Source organism: Ceratotherium simum, chromosome 4 (genome assembly GCF_057802395.1).
Source record: "Ceratotherium simum simum isolate JZ-2026a chromosome 4, ASM5780239v1, whole genome shotgun sequence".
Taxonomy (NCBI): domain Eukaryota; kingdom Metazoa; phylum Chordata; class Mammalia; order Perissodactyla; family Rhinocerotidae; genus Ceratotherium; species Ceratotherium simum.
The window spans coordinates 17653657-17673318 of NC_141903.1; the positions used below are offsets into that span (position 1 = coordinate 17653657).

General features: G+C 37.3%; 1 protein-coding gene across 4 annotated transcripts in view; it reads left to right on the forward strand.

Annotated features, from left to right (window-relative positions):
- The window catches only part of GABRB2 (gamma-aminobutyric acid type A receptor subunit beta2), a 242336-nt gene that overhangs the window by 180389 nt on the left and 42285 nt on the right, over positions 1-19662 (forward strand). For all 4 annotated transcript variants that reach the window (XM_087429453.1, XM_004428561.3, XM_004428563.3 and 1 more), the window contains exons 7-8: positions 14698-14835; positions 16584-16736. In XM_087429453.1, coding sequence (XP_087285579.1) covers positions 14698-14835; positions 16584-16736 — 291 coding nt within the window. The remainder of the gene's footprint in view (positions 1-14697; positions 14836-16583; positions 16737-19662) is intronic.

Genomic DNA, 19662 nt, shown 5'->3' on the forward strand with positions numbered 1-19662 from the left:
ACCCTGGTTTTAAATTTCATTTACTCATCCCTACTCCTTTTTTTTTTGTCGAAACTGTCTATCCACCACTGTGCCTTGTATGTTGGAGAAACTTGAGGTTGACAACAGAATAAGGAATGAGCACTAAAGTACCATGTCAACAAATTAGTAACAGAAGTCTATTTTCGAGTAAGACATTTTTGTGATATAAATAAGACACTTTATGAAAATATCATCATTGCATAAATCATGAACTGAGAGGACCTATTCCTTTGTAGTATGAATGCTAAATAAGCCTCCAATCACTCTCATACATATTACAAAATGGCAGCACTCCCATCTAAATAAAGAACCATCAAGATGTCTTCCTATCTGTGTGTTGATATATGTTTGATGTGGTTTGAGTCCAATACTTTTTCTTTTAAGGTTAATTATTAATCTGATAGATTTTAAATTACATACCTACTGAAGATGTTTTTGCTTTTTTGGAACACATGCAGATGATGAGATCTATTTCACAGATATTAATCAACAAAGTTTACTTATTCATTCAAAAACATTTATTTAATACCTACTATGTACCAAGCAATATCCTAGATGTTTTATATACCACAGTGAACAAAATAGCCACATTCCTGCCCTATAGGAATGTACATTATAGTGCAGGGACACAGACAATGGTATAAACAAATAGAGAAGATCATTCCTGTATGATCAACTATAAAGAAAACTAAACAAGGTAAAATTGTAGAGAGCAACTATTATGGGGGATCAGGGTGACAGCTAAGCATAAGATAGGGCGGCCAGGCTTCATGAGGAGGTCGTTGAAGCTGAAACCTGAATGAGGGATAAGAGACATCTGTGTGAAGATCTGCACAAAGGGAGTGTGGGGTTAGTGCTAAGACCTGGAGACAGGAATGAGCTTCCTGTGTTTAAAGAGCAAAGAGAAGGCCAGTATAGTTTGTCTAAAAGAGCAAGGGGAAAGTAGTAGAAGACGACTTCAAAGAGGTAGGCAAGACCACAGTCAGACCATGTAAGGAGGTTTGTTTCATTTATAAAGTAAAATGAGAAGCCACTAGAAGATTTTGAGCAGAGTGGCATGGTCAGAATTATTCTTTTAAACCTCTCTGCCTACTGTAGATATTAGGGGAACGAAAGGGGAAGTTGGGAAACCAATTAGGCAGCTTTAGCAGTTTTTTAGGCATGAGATGATGTAGTCGTCGTCTATGATATTAGTAGTGGGAGATGGAGAGAATTAAATGAAGGTAGAGCCCACAGAACATGCTCGAGTTTTATTTTGGACATACAGAAGTGACAAATTTGCAGATATGTTTGCCTTAAGCTAGAGGAGAGGTCTATTATCTCAGATATAGACCCTGAGATTATAGACTTCCATAGTTCCCAGGATATCCCATATCTGAGAAAATATAAATATATGTATGTCCTAGGACACTCTTGAATTTTTAAAGGAACTTTTCAAATTCTAGAGCAGAGTTTCTCTCAATGCATGGAAGTGTGGTCCATGCATCAGAATCAGCTGGTACATTTATGAATCTACCTACACAGTTAGACTTACTGTAGGTAGGGCCCAGGAGTAGGCATATTTAACACGTCCTGAAGGTGATTTATTGGCTCACTAAAATTTGAGGACACTGCTGAGGTGAATTACTCTTTAAGTCTTAGAGCTATTATTTTAAATACCAATTTGCTATGTTGGTAATATTAGTCCTTTATTTTTCCCCCTCATTGTAAAAACCATTTGTACTCTAAAACCATGGTTCTATAAAGATAATATGGTTTGGAGAAAACTGCCCCTTGAATTTGAAAATCAATTACGTTTTAGCTCCAGTGAGAAAATTGCACTATTACCTGCAATCGCATAATCCTTAGGGACTAAGGAAATAAGTTTGGATTTTTTTGTTTTGCTTTATTAAATCTTTGTGGATAGTTTACTTTAACGTTGGATACTGAGGAATATCCAAGTTCTGTAGAGAAATACCATTAAGAGTTGATTTGGAATGGTAGGGTCAGCACAAGACACCACGTACTCATCTGCTGCCAAATCAAAGGTATTGCCTTAGTTATTTTTAGCCTTTCAGGCAATTTGTCTTAGACAAGCTGACTTGCAAATATTCAAAGTGCAAATGCTAGAGGTGCCATTCAGGAGGCCAGCAACAGCTTGCACAAATCACCTGGTCACCTCACTATCTTGAAAATTATGAGTTTGCTTTTGGTATTTATTCATTTCTGACCTAATCACTGACTAATTACTTTTAGGTCAGGATAAGAGCAGAGCTCCTGTGTTAATAACCAATAGTGGAAGGAAGGGGCTTCCACATTTCTGCCCAGATTGGTTTTACCCAATTTGGAAAGCCAGGTAGTGACTGAGGTGACCATCAGCTCACTCTACAAGTGTGGAAATGTGCTTCTGTCATTTTTAGGATGGAAACTCATGGATTCAAGGGACAGATTTCCCCATAATATACAAGTTTGGGGGGCCAGCACAATATCATTGTTTCTGGTGTTAGTACTTGAATTTGAATTATTTCAGATGGTGGCATGCTCTCCAATTCACCACTGTCCTAAGGATTTATACATTACACAATTTAGTTCCTGAAGCCTGAGAATCTTAGCCCTTTTTGACTACCAAGTGCTTTAACCCAGGTGCTGGTAGTATGAGACAAATAACCATTAAATTAATTTTCTTTCCTTTGCTACTCTGTTCAGACCCTTCAAGAGAAGGAATATTACTCTGTCGTGTACTAAAAATGTGCTTATTATTTACTGAAAATAGGTATTAAATGACTTACCCAAATCTGCATTCCTCAAAGTGAGTACTTAGTAGCTTTTGCATAGTAAATGAACAACTGTTTTCTAACTTGCACTGATCCTAACACATGGGTTTGGAAGCTTGATTTTTAAACTATGTAAAATTAAAAAATAAAAATAGGGGCTGGCCCGGTGGCGCAAGCGGTTAAGTGTGCACGCTCCACTGCAGTGGCCCGGGGTTCGCCGGTTTGGATCCCGGGCGCGCACCCACACACTGCTTGGCAAGCCATGCTGTGGTGGTGTCCCATGTAAAGTGGAGGAAGATGCACACGGATGTTAGCCCAGGGCCAGTCTTCCTCAGCAGAAAAAGAGGAGGACTGGCAGATGTTAAACAGCACAGGGCTGATCTTCCTCACACAAAAAAATAAATAAATAAAAATAAAAACTTTGTTTTAACTATAGATATCGGTAATTAGAATAATGATGGCCAGTAATCATTAAGCCAGTGTGCTAATTTCTTTGCAAGCAGTTTTTCTAGTTCTTAAAACAACATGGAAAATATCGGTGACACTTTTCGCTTTTTTAGAGCAGTTGGGCTTTGGATACATAATAGGAAGTAGGCAGTATTTAAATGAAAACTCATCTGTGTTTGGTCTACTAGACCATGTGCAATTCCAAGATGTGGGTTTATTAGTTATTTATTGCTGGGTAACAAATTACACTAAAGCTTAGCAGCTTAAAACAGCAGACATTTATTATTTCATATTTTCTGAGGGTCAGAAATCAGGAGTGGTGTAGCTAGGTGATTCTGGCTCAGGGTTCCTCATGAGGTTGTGGCCAAGCTACTGATCAGGGCTATGGTCTCATCCGAAGGCTCACCTGGGCAAGGATGCACCTTCAAGCTCACTCACAGACTTGTGGCAGGTCTCAGTTCCTCATGGAGTTCCTGTTGGACTGAGAACCTCAGTCCCTCTGACTGCTGGCTGGAGGCCTCCCTCAGTTCCTCATCATTTGGGTCTCTCCCTAGGGCAGCTCACAAACTGGCAGGGCAAGGAATCTGAAGGAAAGAGAGAGCTAGAGAGAGAGAGTACATCCAAGACAGAAGCCTCAGTCTTTTTATAACCTAATCTTTGAAGTGACATCCCAACACTTCTCCTGTATTCTCTTTGCTAAAAGTACATCACTAAATCCAGCCCACACTCCAGGAGAGGGGAATTAAGCTCCACCATTTGTGGGTAGGAATATCAGATAATTTGTGGACCTATCTTTAAAATCACCACCATATGCTAATACTCTATTCAACTTGAAATAAAGAACTATACAGACCTAGGATGCTGCACTTAGCCTGGCTGAATTTGGATCTCATCTTGATAAGTATTTAGTTTTCAGTATCTTCCACATGTCCTGTATTTCATATTTGTTGTCACTATTAAAAAAAATCTATTTAAGGAGTGATTTTTTCTCAAGCCAGGAATATAACCAATAGTTTAGAGAAAAGCAGATTTGCATAAACATTGGTCAAGACTTTAGGCATTGCTTGAGCTGTTTTCAACATACTTTTTTTTTTAAGATGGAAATGTTTTATTCCATGTTAGAAGCCCCAAATGTTAAGTCCTTGACTTGCACTAATGAAGTCACTTTCAGGGTCTTGTTTATATGGATTTATTTGCATAGGTATTTGGGGGCCATACCAAGAGAGCTGGCAGTTCACTTTATTCACATATGTACGCCTTCCATCAGGTTGATAGTCTGATATGGATGGACAATAGCTTCAGTGTATACAATGCGTTAGTTTCCTTTAATTTTTTTCCTTTAATTTTCCTTTGCTTTAGTTTTAAATACACAAGTTCCACTTCGCAAAAGAACCAAATGATTTACATTCAATATTAAGAATTTCAACTATATGTATATATTTTGACTTAGTCAAGGGAATAAAAATGACCTTTAAAGATCCCTAGCTATTCAAAAGTGAATTATTTTTATTTCTACCATAGAGGAAACAAGATTGGTATTTTTTGATAATTCTTAATAGTTTAAATTAAAATGAATTGTTTAGAGTTTTCTTTAAATAGCAGAATTTCACATTAGAGATCCTCTAGAACAGTGATTCTCAAAGTGTGGTCTACAGACCTCTGGGGGTTTCCTGATACCCTTTCAGGGTGTCCTGGAGGTCAAACTCCTTTCGTAAAAATACTAAGACTTTGTGTGCCTTTTTCGCTTTCATTCTTTCACAATATACAGTCCTGTTTTCCAGAGGCTACATGAAACGAGTTATCACAACCGTTGAATGCAGAAGCAATTGTGAGAATCCAGCCATCTTCTGTTAAGCCAGACGTTAAAGAGATTTACAAAAATATAAAACAAAGCCAATTCTTCTCAATAATTTTTTTCAGAAAATATAGTTTTTATTCATAAAAATGTTTATATTAACATGTCATAAGATCATTATTATTATTTTAAATGAATATTTTTAAATGTCTGTTTTAATTTTCAACATGGTAAATATCATTAAGTATAATCCATATAAACAAAAGCTTTAGGGAGTCCTCAATAATTTTTTAGAGTATAAATGGATTCTGAGACCAAAAACTTGAAGCTTGCTGTTTTAAGACAACAACTTTATTTTTCAGATGTAGGAACTAAGCTCTAAATAGAGTATATGATTTGCTCCAAATTCTACAGCTCATATGTAGCAGGCTTGGGACAGCAACCCAGGTAGGTCTCCTGCCTATGGCTCAGCCTATAATATTCATAAAACCAAATGGAAATTCTTTATAGCAATGCCCAGCTGTAAGTATGAATGTTGTCCTGGAAATAAAGGTGCATATATCATTCTAGGAACAAAAATGTTTGTTTTTCTGTTTTCTACAGAACTTAGTGTTCTCCATTAGCTTTTGCTACTTGACAATCTACCCCAAAACTTAGTGGATTAAAACAAAAACCATTTACTATTGCTTTGGGGCTCCAGGTCAGCTGGGAGGTTCTCTCCTCTGAGCCAGGCTCATGCATGCATGTGTGGTCCTCACGTGTGTAGGCTGACAGCTGGCCAACTGCTGTGATGGAAGTGACTGGGTCACATGTCCCTCATCCTCCACAGGCTATCCAAGGCCTGTTCACATGGTGGCAGCAGGATTCCAAAAGAGTCAGAGGAAGCTGCCAAGCCTCCAGGAGCCCAAGCTCAGAACTGGCTCAGTGTTACTTCTTTGATTAAAACAAGTGGCAAGGGGAGCTCAGATTTGAGGTGTGGGGAAATACTCTGCCTCTTCTTGGGTGGAGCTGCAAAGTCACAGGGCAGAGGGGCATGGATGCAGTGAGGGGGATCATTAAAGACATATTCTGTAACATTACAGAATAATTAAAAATATGGCTTTGGATAATAGTGTGAGGTGGTAAATATAGTGACTGAGGAATTGCACTTTAATGTTAAAGAGGATTTAGGTTAATTCCCATTTCTGACAGTTGGGCAAGTCACTAAACCTTTCTAAATTGTAGTTCCTTCATCTGTAAAATGGCTTTCCCTCAAAAGGATTAAATGAGATAATGCTTGTGAAGCACTTGGCTTCACACAGGAAATGCTTTAAAAACGTTAACTAGTGGCGATTTAAAAAATCCTTTGCATTAGATCAGCTTAGTAGATTCTTTCTGACTCCCCCAAACAAAATAGCAATGCCATGTTTAACTATGTGTATGTCTACATGAGCAGCTGTGCCATCAGCCTCTCTTTTGCTGTCCACATAAGCCCTCTCACCAAACACAACTCTAGTCCATCTCAGCAAATCTATTAAATATCTATTTGCCACCTTTCCACTCCAAGCCATGGTTACAAATTTGAAGGATGTATGCTCTCCATTTAAATAAGAACTCACAATTGGGTATAGTAGATAGATTCCTTACCAGATAATTTAAGTTTATTGAGTGCTAATTGAGGATATTATGCAAGTGCAGAGGAGGGGGGCTTATTTCTGGAGTTTATGGGGAGTATAAAAATTTTTCTTACTAGTCAAGACACATGCCAACAGTTCATATCACAGGCCAACCACTCTTTTTGACCACAAAGTTTCTCTGTAAGATCATCCTGCCTAACGTTCTTAAATATGCGAGTCCTCAGCTGACCCCCATCACAGTGAAGATGCATGAAAGAATGGGTTAAGATGGAGAGACCCAGACCACTTCCAACATCAGTAAGCCTGGCCTTTGCTTCCTCTGCCACCCCTTATTAGAAAGCAGATGGGTTGGTGTAACAGTTGATGGCATTTTATTACACAGCTGTGCATATCTTCTAGGCCATTCAATTGGCCTTGTTAAGTTAACCATCTTCCATTATCACTCTTGAGTTAGCAAACTCTTCCATGTGACCACATCCCCTTGTCACCAGGGAGCATTATTCCAGTTGAGCTGTAGGTATCAGCTGCCTCTGGAGGCTATTGTGGCAGATTGGTTTCCAAAATCTATCAGCCCAGAGAAAGTCATTGCCAGAGGGCCATGGCCACTCCAAGAATACTTTTGCTTCATGTAAGAATGACAGTATATATTAAAAGTCAGCAACATCAGGAAGTTTCTTTTGATGCAGGGACTTTTGCTTCAACTTGGTAGCTCCCTTTTATGGGCTGGTACCACAGTCACTGTCTTTCCTTTAATGACTCTGAGACTGGTATATGGGGATTCCACATCCCAAGACACAGATGATGCTCAGGTTTGCAATCCTACCACCTGGCAATTCAGCAAATAGCATCTGTTTATCATTACACTCTCAAGAGGGGGATCTGGTGAGCCACAAGTAAAGGGTTAGCATGTTGACAGTTCAATTCAGCAGACGTGTGCAACTGTCACCCTTAGTTAAGACCTGTATTAAGGAGGAGGAGGGCTACAGAGAAGTATCACACATGGTTCTTCATCCTTCAGGATAGTCTAGTAGCTGAGACCAACACATCCACAAATCCTCTAATGTAAAACTGGCTGTGAGAACTCTATAGGAGTAGAGATTCAAACAGAGTGCTATGGAAACATCAGAGAAAGACAGAGAGAAGGATCTCAATTGAGGGAAAATGAGACAGTGTCTTGGGAAAGGTGGAAATTGAGATGGGCCCTTAAAGTGTGCAGAAATTTGATTGGAGAGGGAGAAATATTTCAAGTAACTGAAATAACTTGAACCAAGTCCTGGAGGTCAAAGGACTACTGAAGAGCGTGGGCAGAAGATGGGAGCTTTGGAAGCAGAAGAAGGGTAACAGGAGATGAAGCTGCAAGGTAGATAGAAGCCCCTGATGGAGTTTTGAGTGCCTGACTGAAGAATTTGCATTTAATTGTGGACGTACTGAGAAGGACACCAAGAAATTTTCCATATTTTTGTTTTTTATTTTTTAAGGCATAGAAATGGTATCATCAACCTGTTTTTAAACAAAGTAATAGCAGCATGTGTAGCATAGATTAGAAGAGGAGGGAAAACCTAAAAGGTTGTTGACTAGTCTATTGAGGAATAAAAATAAAAGATGCAGAGATCTAATGCTAGAGTGGACTATTCTTAGTCCTGACGAGACTAAATATTTGCATAAAATTGGCATGAATACAAATTTGCAGAAAACCTTTAGACCTAGCCCCATCTCTCTATTCTTTGCTATTATTGCCTACTTGTATTATTAAAGGAAACCAGATCCCTGGATATAGACAGCATCAGAAACATGTCCTTTTGTCCCTTAAAAGAAAGGCAGAACTGGGAGAAGATATTTTAATTTTAGAGCTTATATAACCTTTGTTCAGAAGAAACATTGATCTTCTCTGGATCAGGCTAGATACCAGACATTCCTTGCCTGACTCCCATGGCAAGGTAAATGACTTTCAGTCTGTAAAAATCTCCTGCTCCCTTGCTGTCGGAAGAACACTCCATGGCAAATAGCATTCACGCCCCCTGGAAGTTTATCAGAACTGCAGAATCGCAGGCTCCACCTACTTAATCAGAGTTTGCATTTTAACAAGATGTCCAGGTGATTTCTATGCACGTTAAATTTGGGAAGCACTGGCCTATCCTTTTAGCCAAAAGTTCTCTGCCTCTTCGATATTACTTCAGGACTTAGGGCTCACGCATATGGAAAAAGCAGGTTTGGGTAGAGGGGAGGGTTGTGGTAAGCATAGCCCAGTATAGTTCTCTTGTCAAGACAGAACCATATAAAGAGTTGAAGGCAGTGTCTGACATGTAAGGGCTCTGTAATGGTAGCCACTATTATTATTGTTGTTGTGCCTATTTTTGTTTATTATTATTTTTAATTAGTTTCTCTGACCTGGACCATTAGCTTAATTGCTTCAGCTCTCCAAACATAAGAAAGCTTAAGAAACACATCATGGAGCTAAACTTGCAGAAAGAGCCACCAGATCACCCTGCTCCCTTACAGAGACAACAAATACTGAGTTTTGCATTGCAATTCGAATAGAGAAATGATCTCTAAAGCACAAAATCTGACATTTTACTTGATTATGATCAATTTCCTATTCTCTTACATCATAGGATTTGAATTTGAAAATGGTAATAATACAAAAAATAGGTTATCTTTGATGTGGGAAGAATGTTGGGTCTTGACTTGAGGGTGTCCTTATGAAGCTGCCTCTAGATAATCAAGTCTGACCTACCCTAGGCTGATTATTTTGAGCTGCTCAAAGTCCAGAAATGATTTGATGACAGAACATTTGTGTCTAGCAGTCCGTCTAAAGAGCAGAGTGAAGAATAAGATGCAATTAAGGAGTCAGAGCAATCACTCAGAGTGTCTTTGGAACACTTGTGTTGCTGAATTTAAAGAGAGACAAGTGTCTCTCTCTCCCTCTGGAAAAATCTCTGTGACTTTAATTGGCATTGACTCTACTCAGTCTTACACCTTTGCACAGCATACTGGCCACTGCATGCGGTGGAGTCCATCCTGATTGTGGACAGATAGACTTCTAATTGTGCTCACTGACTTAGTCATGAGAAGAAGGCTTGCTCGCTTGCTGCACATTCAGTTGTGTTGCTTCCCTGAAATGTTTGTCTGCCTTGCTCCATTAAAAGGCAGTTTGATCCCTGTTGTTATTGCAAATGTTTTTCTTCTCTCCTGGAAAATTTTTTGGAGGAAAAAATTGTTTAATCCACTAAAGAAGCAAGCATAGTTCTGAGGGACTACGAGCCTTCTCAAGTGCTTACCTGGCTTTTCAGGGAACATAACTAAAGCACCCTAAAACGTGTGGATAACTCCAGAATTTTATGGAATCACTATACCTGGGTGGGTATTTTTTATATCCTAAAAAAAAAATGTATCTGGTCAAATAGGTTTGGAAAATTCCAGGAGTAAGTAAAATTAAACAGATTTTTTGTTACTGGACTTGTTAAACTTTACAGTGTTAAATGTGACTAAAAGAGGGGACCAAAATGTGCAGTGACCCCCAAATATATTGACTTCCAACACCTTTCCATGAAGCACATCACAGGATTAATGTTCCTCAGAACACAAATTTCTACTAATAGTTACTTACAAACTGATAATAGTAACCACATAAAATTTTATATACTAATAGGATGGTAATATGCTAAATTTTTTTACAATGAGGTGTTCAGTTCAAAAAAAGTTCTTAAAGTGCTGTGACAGACATATAAAGGGCAGAAAATTTTAGGTAATTTTAGATAGTTCTTAAAAATTGAAATCATCCATGACTAGTGTGAATTGTTCAGTAACACTAGCCCATAATTCTCAGTCATCACCAATTGCTTGTGATGCCTGCGAGTTAAAGTCACTATGATGTTTCTGTTGCTATGTTGGTACAATGGGAGACAGAAAATAAATAACTACTCTAGAACAATTAACAGTCCAATTGAGGAACAAAGTTTAAACAAGTAACGAGAGAGCAATAAGTCACTTTAATTTCCCACTAAAAAAAAAGGGGTGGCTTTGCTTATTCCTTTCTTCTAAATGTTCTCACTGGCCTTCATTGTTTAATGTCTTGGTACAAGTTCATATTTTTTGCACAATAAAATCCTTCTGAAATGAAATGTTTACTTAGTAGGTAACAAAATAGCCATGTGGACTGACAGTACAGAGAGAAAGAAAACTTTTTAAAACGCTGTCATGTAATATGATAGTCACAGTTGTAAGAACGTGTTCAGTTATTATGTAAATGTTTTTAAAATGAGATTTTTACTCCTTAGATCTCATATGGTACCAATATGTTTTTTGCCAATATTTGAAGGAGAGCATATCTATCATTTATGTCTTGTATAGATTTGTAAATTTATGTGGTTAGCCTTCCTGATCAGAGGCTTATAAGATTTCATCCAGTTTTAATTCCTCCAGGTAAATTCCAATAAATTTGTATTTTGGTTTATTCATAGGCCATTTGAATTTATGTAGGTTATGTTTTTAATAATAATAATACAATATAATTTAATGACAGTTTCTGGAATCCCTTGAATAACATAGAAAAGATGAATTTAATTTGCAAGACATTAATGAGGAGCTTCAGTGCGTCTCCTCCTTCTGATGTCTTTTAAAAGATATCTAATTATTTTTCACACATTATTATTATGAAAGCTGTAAAAGTCAGGTCATATATATTTGCATATGTTTTCTTTTATTTTTTAATCACTTTGAGAGACTGCTAAATATTCCTTCAGAGAAGATTCAAAGAAAGGAAGAAAACTAGGTCTGCTCTTAGCTAATCCTGCACAGTTTATTGAGCTGGCTTTTGAACTTGGCCACCCTGGCACTGTCATGGATTGTTGGTCTTTCATCTTCAGAAGTCAGTGATGCAAGAGCATACATTTGCATTCCATTTGCAACGTTCTAAACTTGGTTAACCCAAAATGAAGTCAAGAAGATTGGGTTTTTAAGACCCGTAGTAGCCAAGAAGTATATGCAATACACTGCTCCGTTGTGTCAGATTTCAAAATATTAGACATCAAAATAACTCTCAAATGTTTTATCATCAATTTCTAAACACCTTGGAGAGTTCCAAAGTGTCATTAACAGCTAAGTTTCTCATTGTGCAAATGCTTATATGTGTTCATGAAATATCAGCAAAGTAATATGTAACTAAATATGTTTTTCATTTATTTAAATATTCTTATTTAAAGAGAAACCATTAGCTAACCTTTTTGAGCATTATCTGCCAGGTGCTGTTCTAAGCATTTTACAAGTAATAACTCATTTTTCCTGTATAACAACTCTGTGAAGTGGCTGTTTTTATTATGGTGATTTACAGAAGGGAAAATAGAGGGCAAAGAGAGATTAGTGACTTCCCAATTATTACATAAGGAGAAATATATAATGAAGAATCTTTGGATTATTCTTAAGGGCTATGTTATCATTGGGTGACTTTTTTTTATTCACTCCGAAGATACTTATTTAATGCCAACTATGTGCCGGGTACTGTGCTAGGAGCAAGAGACAGAGGTATGATCATGACAAATACCTTTGCAATGGCAAGCATCCAGATAAACAATCATCACCCAAATCCATGTGTGAATTAAATAATTATTTTATCATTTCAACAATATATCTCAAGTGCCTATTCTCTACCAGGTGTTGCCTAGCAAGTACTGTGTCAAATAGCTGGCATTTTGACAAACGTCTGTATTTGGTAATAATGTTTCTACCTATTAACTATTTGGCATCTTCTATACAACTGTATTCGATTGCCATAGAACTCCCCATGCCTCTGCCTACTGAGAGCTTTTGTTGTACGATTTGTAGTGATGGACAGAAGAAGGTAAATACTGCGTGCGGAAAGAAGCTGTAGGACTAGAAACATACTCTTCACTAGTTTAGGCTTAGTTCTCTATTGGAAATAGTGAGAGTGGACTTTTTCTCATTCTCTTCTTTCGAAGATTGCTGCATTTGATAAATGCTTTCCTAGAAAACTGTTGCCTTCTTGTTTCGTAAATACCTTTTTTTCATGTTTTATACTACAAATTCAATTTCATAATGCATTTCTAACTATCCAGCTTGATTCTAGGAACAAATTGCCCTTCTTTTGTTATTTTAAACTGTTTTATCAAAGGTGGAATTGTCATTGACTCTAAACAATTTCATAACTGAGACATCTGTGCAAATAACCAGAGAGAAACGGGATTATATTTGAGATTAAGTCCTAGACTGTGAGGGTTCCCATGGCCATATGAGAAAGTTGAAGTCATAGAAAAAGCAATTATCCTTTGAGACAGACACCTCAGTTCTTAGGATTAGATAGAGAATATTAATGGTAAGTAAGAAGCTCTTTTCTGAAAATTTGCTTACTGTGCTGTTTACTTAATACCTGGACTTTCCTTTAAAATCATAAGCCTGGAATTACTTTTAAATCAAAGTTTTATATGAAAAAAGACATTCTCTAACAAAACAAAGGGCTCTAAATTAGATCATGCTAATAAAAATGTTGGTGGTGTTTAATTTATTAAAATTCCACAATTTTGATTACAATTTAATTTATGATGTTTACAAGAAAAGAAGCCTTTTAAAAATCATTAGCTATTACCCAATATTCTATAGTTGTGGAACCAGAAGTTCAAGTTCTCAATAACTCCTCCAAAGAACTGTATTTCTGCATCAGACAAAGATGGCTGCTCTTATGAATAAAGACTGCAGATTTCTAGAAAAGTCAAGATATTGCCTGAACTGTGCTATGGTTGATGTGCATTCTCAAATCAAGGGCATCATAGCTCTTTGAAAAATAATTTGTTGCTGCTTTTTGGGAGATTTGACTCTCTCCCTTTGAGGGAAATGTGGTTTATTGAAAATCGTAAGAGCTAAGAGTCAAAGGATTGGCATTCTTGTCCTCAGTGTTACATTAATTAGTCACGTGTCAAAAGGCAAAGAACTTAAGCAGTCTTTAATTTGTTTTGTTGCTTTTGAAATTGGGGGAGGAATATATGTCCTGCCTACCTCCTAGACTTGTAAAACTTCAATTATCTATATGCAAAAGTTCTTTGAAGAGGTAAATGTAATATACAAATATAATGTATACTTTTGAGGGGTATTTCTTAGAGGTGGGGGAGTTTGTAAAATATTAATATTTACTGGATTTCATTGCCTGCTTCCCTGTACAGCGCTGTTTACAATCTACTATGTGCTTATTCATTGCAGTACTTACTAATTAGGACATATGTGCTTATTCTTCTCTGCCCCTGGATTGAAAGTATCATTATAATAGAGGACGTGTTTTTCTTATACAGAGTCCTATCCCCAGCACCTGTGCACTGATGAGCACGGTAGGTGCTTAATGAATAATTGTTGAATGAATGGAAGCGGGCCTCCTAAATGCACAGTGTTTATAGTGTACACTGTACATTTGTACTTACTCCTTAAAACTATTGGAATTAATGTTGTTTAGAGTTTTGCTTTGGGAGGAGTTTTTTGGAATTTAGATATGCTACAAAATCAAAGCTGGAGATCGTGTCTATGAATATTAAAAAATTGATGACTCACTTCTTCATAATCACTTCTCTTTTGATTTGAAACCCAAATAAATTGTAATGCAAAGATTTTATATTGGGTTGAGAGTTTGATAGCATTCACTGCTGCACTGATAACTTAAGTGATTTTTCTCTTCTTTTGTCTTCTTCTAGAGTACCAGCCAGGGTTATGTGACAATGTGATAATGTTTGAGAGAATGTGATTTATAATCAGGTAACCCTAGGTTCAAGTCCCAACTATACCATTTCCTAGTTGGAAGACTTAATGCAGGCTGTTAATTTCTGTAAGCCTTTATTGCCTCAAATGGGCCTGATTATACATCCCTCGTGGGCTTATTGTGAGGATTAAATGTGGTAATATACTTCAGGTGCTCAGCATGGTACCTAACACATATACCCTTTAGCTGTAGCTGTTATTATTTACATAGTTCATCTTCTAAACAGGTATTCTTTCTTTTTGTTTTGTTTGTGTGTTTTGTTTGTTTTGTGTATGTATCTGTATATGTGTGTGTGTATGTTTCCTTTTACAGATGGATATACAACTGACGACATTGAGTTTTACTGGCGTGGGGATGACAACGCAGTAACAGGAGTAACAAAGATTGAACTTCCACAGTTCTCTATTGTAGATTACAAACTTATCACCAAGAAGGTTGTTTTTTCCACAGGTTTGTATCAGGGAAGAGGGTTAAGGGAAAAGGGACTTTGTTATATTTTGTCAAAAGGGTTCTCTTAGATCAGGATTGGGTCCCAGGGAAGGATGATGACATTAGAAGACTTAGATCTGCTGAAAACCCTGTTCCCCATCAAGCCCATTGCCCATTTGGAACCCAACCAGTTATTTTCCAGAAGGTACCCCCAGCAAAACTGAGAGGGTTAGCTCTATGCCTCTCATTTGCCAGAGAAGGGACTAATTGTTAGAGATGCAATACAGAAAGAGAAATGAAGACCTAACTCGGAGTTGTTCCCCCAACTTTGTGCATCTCACAGAATTGATCATAACCTTTTGAAACATATTGAGGCTAGTCAAGTAACAGTTCACTCAAGTCTGACCACCATGAAATTCTCTAAAGACAGTAGAGCGGGAGAATTTCAGATTTCCCTCAAAGGGTAGGAATGTCTTTACATAGCCTTACCTCCTGTTTTGGAGCTAAAATCCCTTCAAGATGTTGATATTATCCTGATGACTTCTCCATCCTTACTCTTCCAGCACTGAGGTTTTAGGTTATCAAACATGGTTTAATCAGCATAAATTTTTAACAAAAAAACCCAGGAAAGTAATAATTTGCTACATACTCAGTAAGTGAAAAAATAATAAGCCGACAGGAGTATGTCTTTATGTTTTTGTTATTGAAATGAATTCCCAGGCACAGAAATAGCTAGTACTGTAACTGTAGATTTTGAATTGGCCTCCTGCTAAAATTTAGGCACTTCCTGTCCTTGCAAACTACTTCAAGCAAGAATTGTATCACTTAGTAAGAATACAAAGTCGCCTCTAGCTTTAAAAAAAGAACAGAAACTTCCTAAGTTTGAGGTCCTCTGAATCCCTGAGACTATAGAAATGTGTTCCTACTTAAAGTATTCTTACTTTAATATTAAGACATTTGGTCTAGCCCAAGAAGGCTAAACAAGGCTTTCTTTCCATTAGAAAGAATATCTCCCCCCACACACTATTTATTACTGTGTCTCATTTATGTTCTAAGACTGTGCTCAGTTACATACCTTGTTTAAAGAGTAATTCCCCAGGTCATCACAATGAAAGGATCCAGCATCAGGAATCTGATCCTTTAGTCATATTTCCCACAAATATTGCTCAGGAACAGTGATTCTCTACCTTTTGGTGGGTCGGGGATCCCTTTAGAACTTTGAGGAAATTTAGAAGCCGTGAAATTAGAAGAAAAAAATGATGCATACACTTGAAAACCTTCACAAAATTTCAGGGAGCTGCTGCACTACCCAACGCCTCGCCATTGATTCCAGACTTAAAATGCATCCTGGGGCTTGTGAAGAGATGTCTAAAATATGATCAGGATGTGCAGCCTTATTTTTATATCCAAAAAAGTCTTATAGGATGGACTTGCTGAGAAACAGTTGAGGGGGGAGAAAGAGACTGTCCCAAATTGTCTTGTCGTCACAATTATAGAGAATGAGTATGTCTGATCCATTGTAGGAGGCTGAGCAGGGAGGAGCTGGAATTCTTAGAATTACTAATGAGTAAGGGATGCATTCAACACTGAGTAACTCTTGCTAATTAAAAACCCAGTATTCTCAGACTTCTTTTGCAGAAGACAGTGCCCTCCACCGGGAGCTAAAATTGAATTTAGGAAAGATATACAAACTGTTCAATGAGTATTTAAAGGAAAGTATCTTATAGATATTGACTGATAATGCTGATGTTCTAAAATTGCCTTTCTAGGTTCCTATCCCAGGTTGTCCCTCAGCTTTAAGCTTAAGAGAAACATTGGGTACTTTATCCTGCAAACATACATGCCTTCCATCCTGATCACTATCCTCTCCTGGGTCTCCTTCTGGATTAACTATGACGCTTCAGCTGCAAGAGTGGCATTAGGTAGGCCATTTTCTAACTACTTGTGGATTTTGATTCTGTGTGTGTGTGTGTGTGTGTGTGTCTGCACGTGCATGCATTTTCCTTACCCTGGAGTTTGTGATGCGTGATGAGACTGGACTGCGCACGTTACGAGAATTTGGCTGTAAGACTTGGGTGATCTGATTCAGCATTAAATCCGTTAAACACAAATTAAAGCTCTTTCATGTCAAAATTAGTTAACTGTATAGCTGTTGGTAATGAAATTAGTCCCACCAGTTTGGTATTTTTATTGAAGTATAGTTCATGTGATATTGCTTGATAATTGTTCAGTTTGTATGTGGGCTTCCTTACCTGGGAAGAGCTCCCTTCCATCTCTTTTTCTTTTTTTTTTTCCTGAGCAAGAAACAAGGAAATGTAGTGTGTAACTAATAGCTAAGCAGGAAGAATTCTATAGCCGTATTACTATTTTGGAGTGGCATGGTAGAAGGCAGGAGACAACAGAGTAAGTATGGCATCACTTATCTTATGCTTGATTTTTTTCTGTTATAAAAGCAGAGGAAGAAAATAAATTATATTTCATGAACATTTTTATGTTACTAACTCCAGATTGAGTAAATTATGACCTTTTACACAATTTTAATGTTTTGAGTTCTGACTAATCCCTTGGAAATGTTGAATTGTTAACTCCTCCACCATGAGATCTCAATGCAGCCATTACTTCCTTAGAGAAGTCATTCATTTAACAAATATTTGTTGAACACCTACTATGTGCTAAATATACAAAGCACTGGAGATAAAGCAGTGCTTTATCTTTAAGTTATGGTCTAGCAGTAAAAGATAGACAATAAATTTCTTTTGCACATAACATGCAAATTATATAATGTGGTAAGTCTATAGAGGGAAATAAATTAAGGGGGGTTGGGTATGTCAGGGGGTACAGTTTAGAATAATCAGGGTAGACTTCATTCAGAAATTGTCAATGGAACAAAGACTTGAAAAGATGAAGAGCCACGTAGATATCTAGATGAGAATATTCCAGCTTGCTGCAAAGGCCTGGAGGTAGGAACATGCCAAGCGTGTCAGCGAGATGGCCAGTGAGGCAAATGCAGAGTCCAGGGGTAAAAATAATGTCGGAGAGAGGAAACTAAAAGCTTATGAAGCAGTTCGGGGGCCATACTAAAGGCTTTGCTTTTATTCTGAGTGAAATTAGAGAGTCATTGAGCAAAGAAGTGACATGATTTGATTTCAGATTTAAAGGGATCACTTTGGCTGCTGTATTGAGCTTAGATCCGGCTGGTTCAAGGATGCAAGGCAGAAGTAATGACCTCATGGACTGAGTCAAGTCTCCTGTGATATATTCTCTTAAAATACTGTAGAACTCTCCACTGTAAACCAACCACAGTTATAATTTATATTTATTTGGTTTGTAATGTCCTTTTGCCTCATGGTATTAAAAGATATATTGGAAAAAGGTCCACATCTAATTTTGCTTTCATTATATCTGTAGTGATATGGTGTTCAGTAAATATTTGCTGAATAAAGTAATAAATGGAATTTGTAATTATTATTCCAAAGTGAAAATCTGTTACCAATTTTACACTATTACAGGAATAATGAATAGCTTTTTTACTTTTTAAAAGAAATTTTTAAAATATCTTTTTATGTGAGCAATTTATTACTCTATCAGAAATACTTTAAAATGAGATTTAGATAAATAGTAAAATCAGCATTGTCAGTTTTATAATATACATGTTGTACAGGGTAATCTGCCATTGAAATAATGAAAAGAAAAATGAAATTGGAAAATGTTTCAAAATGACTAATATTATAGAAAAGATATGAAAATGGTAAGACACCTAGATCTAAAGCAAGAACAGGGATTTGCTAGCCGTGCTCAGAATCAGATGCTCAAATTTATTTTTTCTGTAGTTGTTTTATGAGCATGTAGAAAAACAAGACAAAAATTATGATCTTAGAGAGAGAAAATTCAATCAGAAAACTGATGTTTCCCAAAACTCATAGAAATGAAACTTAACTTTTGGGATGTGTTATTAGGTAGAGTTTAAGAATGCAGGTTTCCATGTTGAGATCCCTGTTTAGATGTTGACTCTCCAACTTCCCATCTGTGTGATCTTGACTCTGAGCTCTATTTTCACATCACTTTTTTGCCACAAAGCTGGACCGGATCATACTCAGGACTCTGGACTCCCAGTGCTTTTACCAGCATATCTCTGTCTATTCCTCCAGCTATAGCCTTGAGGGAAACCACTTCCCCTGTTGGAGATGCCCACTCAGCTAGGCAAGCAATTATAACCTGACCCAGTGTGGCATTTCCCATAAAGAATCTCGTAATACTTCTGTATTATTTATCTGTGTATTGCATGTCTAGTTGCCCAATCCAGAAACCTGACTGCTAGACACCTGCTTCTCTGATACCCTCCCCCGCAGTTTTCAAATCTGTATAATCATTTGTCCATATCATCTGTATAATGCGTTCATTGATTTCAGTACTTTTGTGATTATTTTATTTCCTCTTCACCACTTACTTGGATTATTCTGGAAAACTCTTAACTGGTATTCTCTACTCCTGTCTTGTATACCCCCCACCCCCATCCTTCACACTGCTACCAGAGTGATTATCCTAAACACAATTTGTCCCTATGCTTCTCTGCTCAAAGCTGATCAGTGGCCCCACGTCACCTTCAATTTTAAGTTCAAACTCCCCATTAGGCTCTACATATATGGCTCTCCATTAGGCTGCCCTTACTTAATCTTCCCTTTCCTCACCATTCTTCCCATCATATCGTATAATGTATCCACATTGACTTTCTTATTTTTTTTCATTTTTTGGTGAGGAAGATTAGCCCTGAGCTAACATCTGTTGTCAATCTTCCTCTTTTTGCTGAGGAAGATTGGCCCTGCTAACATCTGTGCCCTTTTTTATATG